At 37.9% G+C, this 19,987-nt stretch overlaps 1 protein-coding gene across 10 annotated transcripts in view; it reads left to right on the top strand.

Annotated features, from left to right (window-relative positions):
- FTO (FTO alpha-ketoglutarate dependent dioxygenase) overlaps positions 1 to 19,987 on the top strand; it is a 335,810-nt gene that overhangs the window by 95,065 nt on the left and 220,758 nt on the right. For all 10 annotated transcript variants that reach the window (XR_004002860.1, XM_030582220.1, XM_030582224.1 and 7 more), the window contains exons 5-6: positions 11,323 to 11,402; positions 13,495 to 13,638. Coding sequence is in view for 9 of the 10 variants with exons in the window: in XM_030582220.1 (XP_030438080.1) it covers positions 11,323 to 11,402; positions 13,495 to 13,638 (224 nt within the window). In the remaining variant the exon portion in view is untranslated. The remainder of the gene's footprint in view (positions 1 to 11,322; positions 11,403 to 13,494; positions 13,639 to 19,987) is intronic.

Raw genomic sequence — 19,987 nt, 5'->3', positions numbered from 1 at the left:
TGACAATCCCAGTTCATGCACTTCTGGTATGCAGAGGGCCAAGGTACTTCCACAAAGCAGTTCCTCCTACCTGCCTACTTATTGGGGTAGCTTTCCTTTTCGCTTTTCCCCACTGTCTATCAGGTAAAACTGAACAACTTAGTTACTACCAGTGATTTTTTTTCAGAGTGCCTGCTAATGTCTTGTACCTTGTTCTGCTCTGAGTTACACTGCTCTGCTGTCAACAGTGTGACATATGTGTAACTAAAAGCAGAGTGTGGCCATTGTGCTTTTAAACACTTTCAGACTTGAGCATCTGACAGATTAAGATACGGAATTGTGTGAAATCCTGGAATACTGTGATATAGAAGATGCGTCTGACTTTTCTTCTTTCTTTAGGATGTGGGCTGGCAGTCTGGAGAGAGAGAGATTTTTTTATAATCAAAGTGAAGGTTATGTGGCAGTTAATAATTCCCTTTGTAAGAGTTTGTAATCCATCTTTGTGCAATAGCTGTTCTAACATCAGATGGACAGATTCATCTAATTCTTACTGACTCTAAAGTTTGTGCTTAATCAGCCTTGTTGGCCAGCTGATTCAGAAGACATTGTGGAATGGTACTGTGATTTTAGTACTGTTTATTCTAGTACAGTAATTTATAGCTAGCTAAACTTTCAAATGGTAAGGACATTCTTTATTCCCCTGATAGGAGTTAACTTCCAGCTCAGGTACTGCTGGAAATGCTATATAAAGGACGGGTCAAAAATTTTATTTTATTTAACACCTAACAACATCCTGATCATGTTTAGGTGGAAACAGAGGACATATTAAACATTTTTCCAGTTACAGTGTATAAATCATTCTTTTTCCTATTAATTCTTCATAGAAAACTACTGTTTGGGATTCTGTAGAGCAGGTGTTAGATTTTCTCTTCTAGGTTTCTAAATCACAGTTACCTTTTAGCAAGATTAACAAAAACATCTATTATTTGAATTTAACAGCAGTAATAGTATAGAAGGGTCCATCCTAGAAATGAAACTTTCTGACTAAATCATATCTGTTTTATGAGTTGAAATGAGTGACTTAATACAGCTGGTAGTAACCTGTAATTAAGGGACTTACATCAGCATTGGGTTGTTTTATATCTTCTTCATGTTGGTTTGCAAGCACACTATTTTAAGAGTAGATACATATGTGGAATGACATATAAGGTGTGATTCAATATATTTGGAGATTTAAAATATGGGAACATTATATTAGAGGTAGCATGATCGCAAATGACCAAATATTAGTTAATTTATCCTGTATTTCCACATTGTACGCATTCTTCTGTGGTACCTCCTCCATCATGGCTGCAAAAACAATGGAAACAGTTAGGGAACATGCTGTTTGATCCATCTGGAATTCGTACCATCCAGACTTGTACCAGTGTGACTTTTGGAATCAGCTGGTAGATGCTGATATAGGGTGAGGGCAGCATATTTAATGGTTACAACAGGGAGAATGACAGTCATAACTTCTGGATAATCTTCCTGACTCTGTCTTTAACTCATATGATGGTGGTAAGTAGCTTCACCTCTCTGTGCCTCAGTTTTTCCATTTGTAAAATAATATGTTTACTTTACATAGGTGTTATGAGAAAAGATGTCAGATTCAGTGTGCAGTTAATTATTTAAAAGCCAGCATTTATCAATAGTTATTGCACAGTGGTATCTGAGATACTCTGTTTCCTTTGCTTATGTATGTACAGGAAGTAGCACAATCTCTTCATCAATACCATTGTGTGAACATTTGTTAAATACTGACATTTTTAATGATAACTTCTCAAAATACAAATTATTTTTATTATTAATAAAAGCCGACAGATGGCTGAGTCAACACTATAATTTATACAACCTCCATTAGAAGTAGAGACTCCTTAATTATAACGTTTTTGTTGGACAGTTATGTACTTTGATTGTGGCCATCTTAGCACAAAATAAATACAATCCAAATGTGTTGTTTCCATGAACCTCTGCATTTATTTTTGAGAGATATAGTATTGTAAATTGTATTTTTTTAATAGTGTTTCAAAGAACAGGAAATAGTGGATGAATTTTTTTGCCCTTCAAAAAAAAATATATATATATATTCTTAAGGGTGTCCCGCTCACAGGCGCTTCTATGATATGATTCTTTGTTACTTTGAGAAGAATTGTGTTTAAAAATGCAGTATCTAAGGTTAGCTTTACACTTGCTTTCTCAGCTCTTGTCTTCAGTTGAAATATGCTGATGTATTAAGTAATGTCTTGAACTGCATATTATGTGCCAAACATCAGGTGTTCAGATTTGTCTATTTTGAGATATGCTATCACAATATCAAAAAGAACTTTTGATTTAAGGGGGGAAAAATTAACTTTAATATGACATTAACTTTTTTTAATAATCTTTGTTATTTTTCTCACATGAAAAATAGCTCTGCAGAGGGACTGCAAACCTGCTGCCTGATAACTGGAATCTGAACTTTATAGCACTTATGAAACGGAAACAGTTTAGCTCAATTTAGAATAATATATTGGTCTGTAGAGGAAACACATACTGAACACTGCTGTCTCAAGTACACAGTCAAGGGGTGTCTAATATGAAACGTGTTAGGTGCATGTAATAAATCCACAGCACGTGGAGGTGAGCGAAGAGCCCCAGCTGCTGTGGTTGAGAGCATGCTTAACTAGGGTTGTCATGGTCTTACTATTAAATTGGAATCTTTCCTCTAAATTTAGAGTTAGACATGACCAGATTTGCAAATAGATTTACAATTTTCACTAATTTTCCTACCATGACTTCAAAACATACTTAACCAAAATACACTCTGGGCTTTTTCAAAGGGGGAAGATTTACTTTTCCACAGCTGTTTCCCATCGATCAAATGTTGCTTGAAGGTTAGGGGTTTAAAGCAGCTTGAAGATGAACTTGGTGTCTTCTTTTCCTGAACAAATTATAGTTCAAGGAGCATCAAAAATTATTTTCATTAACCAGAATTTAGGCACACACGTTGTGGGGGTGGGCTGTGGTTGGAGATATTCCTTTAATGGAAACATTTCCACATGTATGTAGTGGCTCATTAAACTATTTTGAGCCAGTTAATGTGCCTGTACTTCCATATATTAACTTGAACCTTTTTTGCTCTTTAGCATCTTGAATATGTTTTTTTTAACTTTATTGTTTGCTCTCTTGACTCCATGTTTGATCTAAATTCTTTCCCCCATGATTATTAAGACTGTTAGCCCCAGAAATTTATTTGTTGTTATGGAACTTTGATCATATAGTTTGGCAAATCCCTGACACATTGTTCAGTTCAATCTTTTAATCCATTCTGTGTTTTCTTTACACACATTTTTTTTGTTTAAATACTATAAATATTCCCTGATTAGGGCCAGTTATTATATTCCACTTTTTTCTCCATGAAGGTGAAGAAAGGATTAGAAGATGGTTCTTTTGCCTATAATTTCTTGGGGGGAAGGAAACTGAACTTGTGTGGGGTCATTCCCTCAACATTGCTGCAACAGCCCCATAGTATGCTACCTGTATGTTTGTATCTCTACTTTTGAAATGCAGGGATGAAGCTGTGTGTGAAGGGGTAGACTAGGGGTCTCAAACTCAATTTACCTTAGGACCAGTGCCAGTCCTCAAATCCTTCCAGCGGGCCCATAATGTCACTGAAGATGGTGTTCAGAAAAGAAAAACTTTTATATTATATTTTTTATTTTAAATTCCTTAGAAATAATAAAACAGTCATATGACTTTATACAGTCCTTTGCCTGCCGGAGAGTTTAGTGTTTGCCAGACTCCTGGCAACGCATCAGTTCTGTCAGTTTGTTGTTTGGCCTCAGTCACTGAGCAGTTGAAACCTTCAGGATTGCAGCAAGGTGTGCATCAGATAGTTGTGTTCGGTATTTTGATTGTGGAAAAACTGATGCTGCTTCCATGGCTGACTCTGCCCAGCAACTAATAAGGCTGCTTCCATGACTGACTTTGCCCAGCGACTAGTGGTGGTATCTCTGTCCCTCTCTCCCAGCCAATGGGAGCTGTGGGGGGTGGCGCCTGCAGCAGACATTGCTGGCAGTGTGTCTGCCTGCGTCTCTCCTACGTGGGACGCAGTGAGGAGGTTCTTGGGCAGCAGATGGCCCATGGGCTGGGACTTCGAGACCCCTGGGGTAGACCTATGGAGAATTGCTTCCTGTAACATTACCTCATCCATTGAAACTTGTGGATTGTGTAAGATAATGCTGACAGAATCAAGTTTGTGAATTGTAACTAGTTTTGCAAGTCCAGTTTTTGATATGCAAAACACACAGCATTGCAAAAGGGTTGTTCATCCCTATTGATGCATGCATCAGATGGTTTTTTGGGGAAAAAGGCTTGTGTATCTTATTTTTAGAAACTATCTTTTGCATAGCTATATAATAATTGGAGATTAGACTAGAACTGGAAGGGACCTTGAAAGGTCATTGAGTCCAGCCCCCTGCCTGCACTAGCAGGACCAAGTACTGATTTTGCCCCAGATCCCTAGGTGACCCCCTCAAGGTTTGAACTCACAGCCCTGGGTTTAGCAGGCCAATGCTCAGACCACTGAGCTATCCCTGCCCCCACTCCCATTTTTATAATGGGATACCAGTCATCAAAAAACTTCCTTAGTTTCAGTCGCATGACTAAATCCAAATGGAACCAGAGAGATGGCAGAATCGTGATTAAGCATTTTAGCTCCATTGTGTCTGTATATGTATTTACACTAAAATGATCACAAGAATAAGTACACATCTTTATTTTTATATATATATTTGTTCGTTTGTATTGTTAGATATATTTGCATTTAGAATATTGAAAATTATGCTGCGCTTTAAATTAGAGGCATCATGCATGGCAACATTGGTGATAAAAAGACAATTACCTGAAGAGGTTCAATAGAAACAATAAGCTAGGGAGGAAAGGCAAAAAATTGATAGTTGTCGTTAGTACTGCAAGCATTACCTTGCTATTCCCAGGAATCATTGTACGTACTCATAATCAAGAGCTCAGCCCTGCAGCCCTTCTCATTAGAGTAATCCTCTCACTGAACTCAGTAGGAGCTGTGATCACAGGATCGGGCAAAAAGTTATGTCTTCTTGCCTTCCTGTATTTGGTTTATTTTGCTAGTCTTTAGCAATAGCATGTGGAATTACAACCATCAGTTCCCTGTATCTGCATTGGTTTGTCACCATATTGATGCCACAGTTCAATTATTCACACACTCATCCATTGACTTCTCTGACAAAGGCTATACATATACAGATCTAATGCTGTAGCACAGAGATAATCAAATCATGACTGTAATAAAAAACAAGCAAACAAAATAAAAAAAGAACATAAACATACCATTTATCTTTAGACAGCTCAAAAAATTGGAAAATATAGTTAAGCCAGACATGTCCTATGGAAGTAAAGATCACCATATAAAATATAGTAGTAACAGTGAATGGTTAACCTCAAGAACTCTGTTTCAAACTCATTCTCATGTATTAGCCAAGAACTTCAGAAACAGAAAAAAAAATTGTTTTTCTCTTTGAGTCCATTTTGGTGTAAACTTGTGCCATCTTTTGACCTATCTTTTCTAGGAACCTTTCAACTGACTGTCAATCCCTCAAAAGATGTAATTTTCTAAGATATATAACTTTCAATTTGAGAGGGGAAAGATTGCTGTATCACCTATTTTTGAAGAAATAATTATTTAATAGTAATTCATGTTCACCTTTGTGTCTGAGTAGATAATGTTTAGGCCTGAAAACTTACAAAGCCATTATAATTGGCAGAGCTGGCAGAGACACTTATAGGTAAGGTTGCCTATTACAGGACCTGGTGTTCGTTGTGTGTAACATTGGGAAACTTTTGACTATTTGGTTGAAATTTTCCATGCTCAGCATCTGCCTCAGGCTGAAGTTCTTTTTGAAAGCAAAAACAGTTCAGCCACTTTAGAGAATGAGGCTAGGGGAATTATTTTCTTTTACCAATGTTAAAAAAAATTCTTAACTGTTTTCTTGATAAGCTCTAGCTTCTTAGTGCTTGGGAGCAGGGACTTGAAATTTGGCAGGGCTCTTGCACTGTAGTCAGAGAAGTGCCTTTTGCTGTCCCCTTGAAAATCTGCTCAAATTTGGCTGAGTAATAAACATCTGAAATTTGTCATTTCCACATCTTTAGCCAGAGGAGTGTTGGAGTTTGGCTGCTAAATTCTCTGAACTTTTTGTCTGCATTGGACATGCTCCATCTCAGGGTTGTAGGGACTGAGCAGGACTTTTCTTGAAATTTCTCTTCTGTGTTCTGACTGTTCCCTCTGCTGGTGCCTACTAAGCAGTGTGGAGGAGAAGGAGGAAGCAGATTGCCTCAAAACGAAGAGGAGTGAGGAGTGGATAGGGGCTGGGGTGTGGTGTGGTTGGGCAGAGGAGCAGAGGAAGATGTGGGGAACTAGGAGCAGAAGAGGACATGGGTTAGGCTATAGTGTAGGAAAAGGACAGGCTGGCGTAGTAGTCTCAGAGGGGGACATGCTGGGGGCAAAGTCAGAAGGAGGAAGGCTAGTGGGGATAGAGGCAGAAGGTTCTGTAGCACATACTTCCATTCAGAACCTGTAATAGAGTCCAGGGTACCTAAGTCCCAACATTCCTCTGCAGTCCAGGAAACACTCGCAGGACCCACTTGCACAATATGTGTCAGTAACTGGCCCACACAGGGCATATCATGACACTTTTGCTGCTCCAAGTTATTCTGATAGCTCAAGCGATAGAGGTCTGTACTAAAAGCAATTCAGTTCTGCAGCAAATCCTTGCTCCTGCTAGTTCCATATTATAACTGTGGTGTGCTGTTGTGTGTGACCTCTGAGTTATTTGTTTCAGGTGAGTCTGTATCATCTTCTATTTAAAAAAATATTTTTGGCAATAGGAAAACCTGCTTAAACTTGCTCTTCTGCTGTTTCCAGACTTCATTTGTGAAGTAAAACATCTTCGTATACCATCCATCCGAAAACACTCAAGATTATAAAGACTGCAAGTTGATAACATTTGTTTTCCAAGGTGGATTTGATTACCTGTACCCAGTTATGCATGTGATTAATTTCTTCTAATAAATCATGCATTGAATTACCAGAAACAGAAGTCCTATAATGGGACTTCATTCTGAAGTGGCAGACAATATGTTGGAAATGGGCAGGCAGAAAGTTGAGGAAATAGGAAATCAATACACCTTGATCTAAACCCTCCCTCGAGTTGCGTTATGTATATCGATGAAATTATTTTCCCTTCTTTTTTTCATAGTACCCCATACAAAATTGGAAGTTATCTCTCCCAACACAGAGCAACACTAGATTCCTTGGTTTGTTCTCTTAAGTGTAAGGCCTTTTGCAATGTTGGGCAGTTGATTTAGGCATTTCAGTTTTTATCATACACAAGCAGTTTTTTTAGGTCCCAATTCAAGGAAACTCAGGATAGTTAAGCATATGTTGAAGTTAAGTGTGTTCTTCAGATATTTCATGAATTGTCATCTTAATTTTGGTATAGTTTAGAGATTCTAGAACACTACAAACTTGAGAAATGCCTGATCAAGTTTTAGAGATAAGGTTACAACTACAGCAACTGGCAGTAGTCCACTGAAAAAGGGTTTCCCAGCTTCTGCAGACACTGGCACTTTAGAATGGGTATACCGGCCATATCATGCAGTAGTACCTGTGCCATTGGTTCTCTTTGCTAATATGTGATGAAAAAGGCAATTGACGAAAGAATGCTATCAACTTAAAGAGCATTCTTGTCTCTGAAAATTGTTTATCATGTCCATTGTCTTCCATATATGTGTAAAAAGTTTGTGTGTGTAGTGCCTGCGTTTAGCTCATTGTTAGGATTCAGTTGATGGTGATTAAGATTAAAACTGAAAGCGTCCCTTTGAAAAAAATTCACTTTGCATAGTTATTATGTTGCTTATATACTTTATTGACTTATGTTCTGAAATTGCAAAGGGATCTGCATGCATGGACCTTACTCCTGTGGGAGTCCCACTGAAATTGTGCTCCATGTTGACCCTTAATCCAACACAAATTAAGTGGGACTCCTGCAGTATCATAGAATATCAGGGTTGGAAGGGACCTCAGGAGGTCATTTAGTCCAACCTCCTGCTCAAAGCAGGACCAATTCCCAACTAAATCATCCCAGCCAGGGCTTTGTCAAGCCTGATCTTAAAAACCTTTAAGGAAGGAGAGTCCACCACCTCCCTTCTACTCTACTCAGTATTCCAGTGTTTCACCACTCTCTGAGTAGAGTGAGTTGTAAAAGTCTATGCAAGCAGATCTTTCTGCAGGACTGATGACCTATTTCCCCCTCCCCCTCCCCAGCCATATGGTGTATAATGTTTTTAAAGTTGAGCGGGATGCCTTGGTTTGGGTTTGCAAATCTCATCAGATAGAATTTAATTTTGCAAAAACTTAAAAACTGGTGTTGTATCCATATGTACTGTATTTTATCTGAACCATCAGTATGCACGGAAGCTAGGGTGGGCGTGGCAGGGTTGGCCAGGTTTTAATCTACCTCTAATACTGATAAAATAATTTTTATGCAATGTTGTTAGTTAAAAGTGACTGCCGCCAAATGGGCAATGTCTCATTTAACAAGCAATTTTTTTTCTTTCAAATTGTAGAGAAAAAAATCTTTGGAGTAATCTTTTAAGGCCTAGAATGTATTTTTCAATATCCTTTGAGACATATGATCCATGAAGCTTCAACCATTTTTATACAATTACAGTTTTAGATGAATTATAAACTCTTAAATTAAAATTACAAGGTTCTTTCTAAAAGTCATAAAGGATTAGAGACAGTTGGAAGCAATTTCAAGAAGAGACAGCTCTACAATGAAAGGGTTGCCAAGGGTTTGAATGAAGGTGCAAATCAAAATGTAATACTTATAATGCTGTGTTTGCTACACAGACTGCATCAAATTAATTGGTACTGAATTGAACAAAAGTACTTAAGCAGTCTGCTTTTTGTGATCATTCTTCATAGAGATGACTGTGATATTTAGAGCTATGTTTTTGTTTTCAAGATTTGGCTTGATACCCTTTAACTCTCATATGTCTGTACAGAGTGATTTCTGTCTTTGTTTTAAAAAGTATTTAAATGAAGTTTTGTGCAGGCATCACACAGGCAGATACTGTTAGGGTGACCAGATGTCCCAATTTTTATAGGGACAGTCCTGATTTGTGGAGCTTTTTCTTACATAGGCACCTATTACCTCCCATTCCCTGTCCCCATTTTTCACACTTGCTGTCTGGTCACCCTAGACTGTGCAAGCTTCCCTACACAACCTTGCAATGCAGCTCAGTCCTGATCTGTAAGACTCTTCCTATTCCAGCCCTAAGCCTCTCACGATCAGAAATTTACATTTGTACCAAATTGTTTCTCTCTTCACTCAAATGGTAGCAAAAGGAACAGAATCATAGTATTGCTTTCTCTTTGTGGACCTCAATGGCCATGGTTTGCAGTAGAAAGACAGCTGTGGATTCCTAGGTGGCCACAGGTTTAATGTATAAGCGACATTAATGTATAAGCGACTAATTATAATATGGTTCTGCAATAATCATAATGGATATCCTGCATATCCTGCATATCCCTGACCGCCTTTAATACATTTTTCTCCCCTCCAGCAGCCACTCAGACCCTCTTCCAGTCCCTCTGCTGCCTTCCTCTTGCCTATCAAATCAGGTTGAAAATTTTCTTTCTTACCTCCCAGGCTCTATCTCTGACCCTTTCTCTCACTGGATCACTCTTGCTTGCCTCACTCCATTTATGATGCCAGATTCACCACTTCTCTTCTTCACTTTCTCACACTATCTTCCATGTGCTTTCTCTCTTGCTTGGAATGAGTGCCCCTCAGTGGATCAGGCGTGATCCATCTGTCCATTGTAGTTCCTACTGAAATTCCATTTTCGAAAGGCCCATAGACTCTAATTTCTGACACTTGAACATCAAAGCCAACTTGATTTAGAACATTTTTAAAAGAGTTCTAAATTATTGCTGCTTCTGAGTCCAAAAGGAAAAATGTTATTACCAGAGCTGCTCAGAAATTTTCCATCTGAATGTTTTTCTACTGGAAAATTCTGATTTGTCAAAATAGAAACATTCTGTGGATCATTCTGTGGGTTCTTGATGACTTCAGTGAAATTCTGATCAAACTTTGCCTACCAGGGGATGGATACCTGCCTGCTTGCCTTCCAGCTCAACCCACCAGGTGGGCTGTGTGGGAGCCTGGGCTTCCAGGTTTCCAGCTTCCTGGCTCCTCACCAGCCTAGGCTTCTGGGATTCCCAGCTCCACAGCAGCCTTCCAGGTGGACAGCCTTGAAGTTGGGGTTTCCAGGGTTCCTGACCTGCCTGCTTCCTACTTGCATTGCTGGGGCTCCAGACAGCTCAGAAAGCCTCGGATAAGCTTAGCAAAGGTCAAAATGGAAATTTGGCCTTTTTTAAACAAAATTTTTGAATTACTGTTCCATGGTAGATTTTGAAGTTTCTTTTCTTTTTGGTTACATTTCCGAACAGGTTTATTCAAGGAGGTGGAGGGGGGGGAGAAATTTTGGAATTTCCCACAGAATGGGAATTCCAGTTCCAGACAGCTCTAGTTCTTACTGATGACAATGCATCAGCCAGAAAGAACACAACTTGTTTATCAGTCCCTGGGTTCCTGTTACAGAACTGTCTTTTATGAGAGGAGGGAAGGAATTCTCCTTTTACTTGTAAACTGAGCAAATGTGAGAGATAATTGAGACATTTTCAGGCACTGAGAGACTACAAACACAGAACCACATTCTGCCATTTTTACAGTGTAAACTTTCCAAAGTATAGTTCAAATTATATTACAAAATCTTGCTAAACTTCTTCATGACTATTAATGTAAACAAGAAGTCAGTGCATTAAGTGCAATGAAAATAAGGAAAAGGGAGCTCAGTTTAAAGAAAACACTTTAAGAATTCAATTTTGTTTATTTTTGTCCGTTCATTTGGGGAGAGAGTGCAGTCCATTGGATAGGGCAGACAGCAGATTTTCAATTAATCTCTCTGGCTCTGTTTCTCCATTTGTTAAAAACAGGATAATAATATTTACCTTCTGCTAAGCACTTAAGTTCTACAAATGAAAAACATATACAACTTTATGAAAACTTTATAAGAGCTCAAAAGATATAAAAGAGGAAAGTCCTTGTATTGTGTTCAAAACACTTGCCTTATAGTATGTTATTCATATTTGGTAGGAATAAATTTGGTATTTAGGATATTTTTCTCCATAAACTGAAACTGATTATAATCTGTCCTCAGATGATCTCAATATGACACATCAGCATTGTGTTCTGGCTGGTTTTCAGCCACGCTTCAGCTCTACCCACAGAGTGGCAGAGGTGAGTAAGAAAGGGATTTGTTTTTTTGGTCATTTGCACTATTAGTAGTGGCTGACAGAAATGAACTTAGGATCACACAGTCTTGTTTTAAACTATGATTAGTGGTTTTACTGATGACTCTGACTTTTTGTGGGAGGTGTATGTTCTATGCTTTTCGCTTACTGTTGGAAGAACTCTTACTGATTTTTATGGGAGAAAGGCAATTTCTTTGTCTATGAGCAATTTATGCCTAACCTCACATAGAGTTTCTCTATTACACTGCAGTACCGCAGCTTATTAAAGAAATGCAAAAACATGTAATCACATTTTTATAAAAAATGTTTTCATGGTTTTTTTTTGCCATACTCCACTTAAGAGTCATACTGTTGATGGGAGGGGATATGAGGTCTAAATATACTGCACATCAGCAATCCCAACAGCCCTAGGATGCCACTACAAGTCAGGGCAATGTGGAACAGCCATGAGGTTGGATTCCCCGGCTTCCTCTAGAACTGCAGGTGGAAGCAGAAAAGTGCACAAAGCTCTTGCATCTCTCAGGTAGCCTGAGCATTGCTCTGAGGATTCAGCCTAGTGCTTCCAAGATTGCTGATGTGTGCTGTTTCATTAGATTTGTTTCTTCTTTCAGTACTCCTGACTATTGATCATAATTGCATTAACTTTAAAGAAAACAGAGGTATTTGTCTCTCATACTGTGATTATTTTTTGCTTGTTTTCATAGTTATTTTTCTCTGTAAAGCAACCAAAAGGAAAAAGCAAATAATACTTTAAAAAAAAAATTCACAAGAGATTACACTTTAAAATAATTCTTTCAAAGGTAACTAATCACATTTTACTATTTGTCTTATCAAGTCAAAATGCATTACTGTGTGTGTTGTATTTCAACGGGAATGTATTTAATTTTTTTTCACTATTATTTGCTTTTCCCCTTGGCTGTTGTGTAGAGAAAACAATGAGCGCAAAAAGCAAAAAAATAAATAAATCAGAAAAGAGAGCATTGTAACATTAAATTTATATCATAGTATTTTGCCAAATTAGATTAAGGACTTGGTAGTATAAGGACACATCTGTCTAACTTCTGTCATGTAGGAACATATTTTTCAAAACAAACACACATTCTTGTGACTACAGCTGAGCTTTGGAATAAACCTGTATGCATGAAGCATACGGCTCTTTATTTTTCAGCAGAAAAGATGAACTCTCTAACCTTGTGCTCACAACACTCTGTTATTCTGATATTAAAATACACACTTATGTCCACAGTTTGAAAAGCTTCCACTTTAAAAGCTTATGTTTTGTTTTTATAAACCTTTGTGACCTCACATTGTATAGTATGGAAATTCTAGTACAAAGAATTATGATACTGGGAGTCCTTACTCAAGGATTTTCCTAGGGAGTTAGCTAATGTTATAAATTTTTAACTTAAAATAATTATAAGGTAAACCTATCTTTTTATTTTGTGTCAGAAAGATATTTATATGTTTCCTTCAGCACTGAAGGAAGTTATATTCCTAAAAACAAAGTAAAGACAGAATAATCAATCTTTGCAACTGTATTATATGCTTTACACTTAGGAGTAAATTCTACTTTCATGTTGTATGAGAAACTCTCCTTCCACATCATTGAGAGTCCTATGCAGGGCAAAATATGACCAACTGTTAGATGCTCTAGACTACTAATCTGCAGGGAGGAAAAAAGAAAGAAAAAAGAATTTTCAGCCATGCTTTTGAATCTCTAAGATTTCAAATGTGTTTCATGGTGTTTCTGGGTTACCCCCTCCCCCAAATCTGTAGGGTATTTTTAATAGTCTGTTATATCTTTAGTGATTTAATTTTTAAATGTAAACTTTTTTGTATCAATGCAAATAATTTTAAATAGCAGTACAAACAATCTGGCATGTATTAAATGTTATAAGCTTTCTAATTTTGCATTAAAACATAATAAAATTAAATCACAGAAATGCAGCCCCTTTTTCTCTCATTTTATTATTTTGATTATTTCAGTGGCTTGCACTGAATCTTATTTTCTATTTGCCTTAAACAGTATTACTTCCAAAGGATCTGTAAACTGATTAAATTTTATTGTGCTCTTACAGTGCTCAACAGGAACACTGGAATATATTTTTGGACAGTGTGAAGTTGCACTTCAGAATTTACAGGTTGATTCTGATTCAGCGGCTTTATCTTTGAAATCACTGGAAGTCCAAGTTGTAAAAGAAGTGGAGGAAATCCATAACGAGGTGAGGGGAAGGTTTTCACAGAACATTAAGCCTGATTCTTTGAGGGTGGTGCAGTCAATGGGCTTCAGGGTGTTCAAAAACTCACAAGACCTGGCCCTATGTAAGTATCTCAAATTTGGGTTGCATTGACTCTTGCATTTGGGTGTGTTGGTTGGGATTAATGCAAAGTCACAAGGGGGAGGACTCTGTTTTTCTAATTGAAGGAGCAGCTATAGCAAGAACACTGGTTACATTATGGCAAATTTGATTAATTTCTCCCCTGCTGTTCTACTCTGGCAAAAAAGTAAGAGGGTAGAGAAATTAAAGGAAAGGGGCAAGTTGAAACCCTTACAAACCTCATGAGTTGTTCCTATACTGCTAATATAGTAGCCCATTGTGTTCAAAACAAATGTAGGACAGGACGATGACACAGAATCTGCTTTAATGCCTGTAATTAGGATAATACTGTAGAAATCAAGTTCCTGAAAATAAGATCAAGGCCCTGATCCTGTGCTGAGGACCATGCAGGTGAACCAATGTGCCCTCAAGGAATCCCACTGAATGTACCTCTGTTTTCAGTACAGAAATGGCCCTTAGCAAGCAAATACATTTAACAGACCATGGTGTCCATCAAGTTAGACAGAAAGTATTAGTGTAGTGTTCAGAAAGATTTGGGAAACTGGTAACTTTATCTGAGATATAAAATTACATAGTATCCTGGACAATGCTGTTTTGCTAATTCTCAGTGTCAGAGGAAAGAGTTGCAGCGTGACACAATCATTAAGCTCTTGCAGAGGGTTTGGTAAATTTACTTACATTCTTCTTGTGATGGTGCCAGTGGTGTTTCCAGAGAGGCTCAATTGAATTTTCTTTAAATTTAAACTTAAATAAAAAGAGAGAGCCATGGAAAATGTAGTCAACAACACTTTCTAGGGTATTTAAAAACAACAGATTTGACTCTTTTTTGTTATCCTGTGTCAAGGTATCTTTCCCCAATCTGAACCGTAGAGTCCAAAAGTTGGGGTACCAGCATGAATTCCCCTAAGCTTAATTACCAGCTTAGATCTGATACACTGCCACCACCCAAAAATATAGTGTTTTGTGGCACTCTGGTCCCCCCAGAAACCTTCCCTGGGGACCCCAAGACCCAAATTCCTTGAGTCTTACAACACAGGGGAATAAACCATTTCCCTCCCCTTTTCTTCCCCTCCAGGTGTTCCCTCCCTGGGCTCCTGGAGAGAGAGACAGATTCAAGCTCCATGAATCTAAAACAAAGGGATTCCACCCTTCTCCCCTCCCTGTTAAGTACAGACTCAATTCCCTTGAGCCTTAACAAGGGGAAAAAATCAAACAGGTCTTAAAAAGCAAAACTTTTAATAAAAAGAAAGAAAAAAAGTAAAAGTTATCTCTGCAATTTAGATGGTAAAAGTTACAGGGTCTTACAGCTTATAGACACTAGAAAGAAGCCTCCCCGCCAGCAAAAATACAATTTAAAATACTTCGAGCAAACTACACATTTGCAAATACAGAAAACAATCAAAAGACTATAACCGCCTTCTCTACTAAATACTCACTATTCTGAATATATAAGACACTGTAGCAGGGAGATTGGCAAGAAACCTGGTTGCACGTCTAGTCCCTTCCAGGACCCAGAGAGAACAAAGCAAAACCCAAAAAACACAAACAAAGGCTTCCCTCCACAGAGGTTTGAAAGTATCTTGTTTCCTGATTGGTCCTCTGGTCAGGTGTTCGGTTCACTGTTTGTTAACCCTTTACAGGTAAAAGAGACATTAACCCTTAACTATCTGTTTATGACATCCTGGTATAGTGTATCTTTAGATACAACTTGTGTTGACCTTTATTGATTAACCAAGCATAAATGGTGAGCACTATATGTGAACTGAGTAACACTGACTAATTAGTATACTATAGTACTAACTTTTTTGACCAATTCTCTGATTTCACTGGTGCTTGCCAGCACAGTTATAGTCATTAAATTCCAAAGAGTTATTTTGGATTTCCACTAGTACAAGTTAGAGCAGTATTTGACCTACGGGGACATGTATAGAGTATAATTTTCACTTTGAGTATAGGGATGCATTTATGGCTCTAAATATTTTTTTAATTCATATTTGTTCAGGAACAGGACAAACTTTTACAACTTTCATAAAACTTTGAGGGTCAGTTTCTTGGCTGCACTGTGTTTACCCTTGGTGCAGGTGAGGAGAGTAGGGTGGGGAAAGATCTGCTTCCATGATTTTGGTTGAAATGGCTGCCAGTATAATTTAAATCAGCCTAGTACTTGCAATACTTTAAAAAATATTAATCAGGCTTAGGCATATATCAGTTTGTACAACTGGGGCCACATTCACAGCTGATGTAAATCAGCATAGCCCCATTGAGTTCAAAAGAGCTATGTGATTTACACCATGGGAGGAGTAGACCCCAAGTGTTTGCAGTGACCTGAATAATTTTGCCATGTGACATACAGTGGTGTTTCCTGTTATGCATATGGATATACTATCCCAGAAATCACTGGTCAGGCTATATATATTGTACACTCTGACTGAATAGAGACATTGGATCTATATTCCATATGAAAAGAGAATCACTCATCCACTCTCTTTTGATTTTTCAAGGTCATCTCTTCGTTTGAGGAATTAATTCCATATGTCAAAGTGCTATGTCAGATATTGTTCTTTTTTTACCACACAAGTAGGCAAGTTTTCTGTGGTTTACATTGTGGTAGACATACGTTCCTTTGCTGTGTATCACTATTAACTGGAACCATAAATGTCTGTGAGGCTAATACAGGTCTTTCATTCTTTTCTTTTGGGGAAAAAACGCCACATGCCTTTTTAATACAAGTTATATGATAAAGTTCTGTAGTTTCATGGTCTAATACAACTGGTAGGTTCAAACTGTAAATTATTTGTAGAAAAAGTGCACAATAATTTCCACACAAAGAGCCAAATCCTGGATCTAGTGAAGAATATGCCAGATCTGCCATTGACTTTGGGATCAGGATTTGGCTACAACTCTTAACACCCTCTTCCCTACAATTGTCCTCTCTTCAGTTTAAAAAAAAATGTTGAGAAACTTATAGTGCTGGCTAAAGCAAAACACCATACGGGTGAACAGGCGTGGGGATCCCAAACAACTCTACCATTGTGTCTCTGTTCTGATGTGCAACTTGCTTCCTATTCTAGATCTATGGCTCTCCAGAAAAGTTGTAACTTTTGTATACACTGCAGAGACAGCCTTGAAAACGATGGTACTTGAACTTCTTCCAACTCACAATAGCTGGCTGCCATGTTTTACTTTTAAGTATTGCCACAAATGCAGTTCTTTAGAAACGTTATCCTGGATGGTGATTGCTAGATGCTATGACTTTTTCTGAAATTGTCACTTTGCCTTGATGGCATCTCCGAAATAGGTATCTGAAGAATCATGAATGGTTTGCTGAAAGGCTAGAAATGACTGATTATAAATTCCACAGCTGAACATTGGTTCACACTCACAGCTGAAGCTAACACAGTATTTGTACGTAAGGGTTACTCAAGGTCTCACTGTTAGACATGTCCTCTTTGAGATCAGATGTTAATCTGAAGTTCCTTCTTTGCATCTCTGGTGGATGGCCAGGTAAAAGTTAGATTTCTTTGGTCATAACCTTGGTGTCGTGGCCTCTGTCTTTAAAACAGAGATTGCATTTGAGTTATTTCTGACCACAATTGCTGTTGCTTTGTTCACACAGTCATTTCACTCCAAACACATAGCTCATAATTGTAAATAATGGCACTCTCAATAGTGTCAAAGTAGTCAGTCTTGAAATGTTGTAACAAAACAATTGTTACAACAAATGTTGTAACAAATGTACAAAACAAATACTTCAGTGGCAGCGTATCCATGAGCGAAGTATAGTAGAATGAACAGAAGTAATTATCTCTACGGTTGTGAGGTACAGTAGCCTAACATCAATGCACACAGTGTTAGGGATTGAATTAAATTAATCACCTGATTGCTTAAAGGGATGTTTCATCAGTAGTAATTTACATTGGAGTAAATGATCTAGCAAAGCTGACTGAGTGCTCAGCTGTTGATTGTGCTGAACCATTCTTGGCTTCCAAAGGGTGTTTTTATCTGGATGGGTCTGGAATTGAGCTGTAAGAAAGTTGGGAGAACCCATAGATAAGCAGACTCCTTTTAAAAAAAAAATAAACAAAAAACCCCAAACAAAACAAAACATTGCCAAGCAGGTGATTTAAATGCTCATGGATATAAATAATGAATATAAAATATTTGCAAAACAAACCAACTCCTTCCTATGCCTTGCATTTCAAGCACTGGGTTCGTGTTCTCGAGTGATATGAAGTTTAATAGTAGGATGCTGACATTGTGATGGTTAGGATCAAGCCCTGTAACTTCATAACAGGTGAATGCTAGTGAATATTTAGGCTTGCAGAGACTAGGGCATTGACTTCAGTTGGTTTTGGATCAGAACTTCAATTACCAAGGTTTGAACGTATGGTTTCATGGTCTGCTGTTTCTCTAGTCTGGCAACAGTCACTTCCTTGCATACATCAAATCCTTCCTTATGGCAAAAGTAGATCAAGTTTATTCCTGAATATAGCGTGATGTAGAAAAAGCTAAACTGAAAGAGATTTGTGTTGTTAAACTCTTAGGTCAGCTGCTTAGAAGAGTGGTGATGTACACAGCAAAAGTAAGGTTAATGTGTGTTTTACCACATCAGTGTGAAATGACAGCACAGTTGGTGGCTGGCTGGTACAAAAGAGAGGAAATATAGATCACCTACGTAGGTGGCATTTAATAACCAATACCTTTAAATAATTGACTGAGGACCATAGGCTCACAAAATGTCAAATGATGCTGTTGGCCTTTTACTGCCGAGTATTGACTATAAACCCAAAAATCAGCCTTTAATCATTGTTTAAAAGACAACTTGAGGATGAGTTGATGTTAGACATAACAAGCCTGATTCCAGTCTTACTTAACACTAGTGTAAATCAGCAGTAAAAACAGTGAGATCAAAATCAGGCCCAAGTTATTTTATTTTATTTTTATTTATTTTTAAATGTTCATTCTTGCCATTCAGTTTAGTTTTTGTATAAGGAAGTCTCCAATATAAAATTGCATCAGAGAAACTGTAGCCAAGGACGAGGCACAACTGTTAACCTGATATTCAAATCTGGTATGTGAATATTCACTGACCTCAGCTACTTTGTGGGTCTAGCTCTTTGGTGACTGTACAATGATTTCCATCTGTTGGAATTGCTGCATTAATCTGTCTTATTTCGTTTTATTCTAGGGCCTTAAGTGTTGAATCTAATGGTTTATACAACAGACCTTTTGTTTTTATATGGAGTTCGTCCTCCCTACCTTTTAAAAAACCTTCCAATGTTTGATTTTTTTTCTTCCTTCCATCCTCCTATTCATAGAAAGTGTGGGAAGTAGGAAGGCAGGTGTGAATGCCTCATTAACCCCTAGTTGATCCAAGAAAAGATGTTGTTAAAGAGTTGGTTTGTTTTAATGAAGGAAAGAAGGGGAGAGTATAACTCTGAATATAACTTCTAGCAACGTTGGGAAAATATTTAACTCGTGCTCATCTCAGGGTATGTCTATAATAGGGTGACCAGATGTCCCAATTTTATAGGGACAGTCCCGATTTTTGGGGCTTTTTCTTATATAGGCACCTCTTACCCTCCCACCCCCATCCCAATTTTTCGCACTTGCTATCTGGTCACCCTAGTCTATAATGTGATAGGAAGATAGCTACCATGCATTAATTTAAAAAAATAATGGTACTTATCTTTCAGAGGATCCCAAAAGGCTTGTTACAAAAATAAGTAGCAGTATCCCCCTTTTACAGATGAGTAAACAGATGGTGACATCATGGCCACAGAGAGGTTCCTTTGCAGAGTCAGGAGTCACCTGACTTTCAGTTCTTGCTCTAGCCATCAAATAACTGCCTGCCTGCACTACTTCATGAAGATCAGCTTGAAGACTAATGTAGTGGATAAAACTTTGATTGACCTTTCATCTTTATTTAACTCCATATAGACGCTAAGTTGAGACAGTAGGTAAAATGAATTTGGACCTCAGTTTGAGATCTTTGGTGAACAGAAGTCCATATCATTAAAAAAGCATATATGTCACAATTTGGCGTGGTTGGCATGCTCCCCCCTAGAGGGACCAACTAATCCTGCACAAAGTTAACTAGCCTACCACTAAACTTTACCTCTAAAACCTAGAGAATAATACAGTTCTTCTAGGTCACAAGTCACTAAGCCGTGTGCTGGAGCTGCAGCATTCACGCTGTGCTAGTAAATGGTGCTGCCACAGTTTCCATTAC

Source organism: Gopherus evgoodei, chromosome 12 (assembly GCF_007399415.2).
Source record: "Gopherus evgoodei ecotype Sinaloan lineage chromosome 12, rGopEvg1_v1.p, whole genome shotgun sequence".
NCBI lineage: Eukaryota > Metazoa > Chordata > Testudines > Testudinidae > Gopherus > Gopherus evgoodei.
Note: the sequence above shows the minus strand (reverse complement) of the source record. Positions and strands in the feature narration are given on the sequence as shown.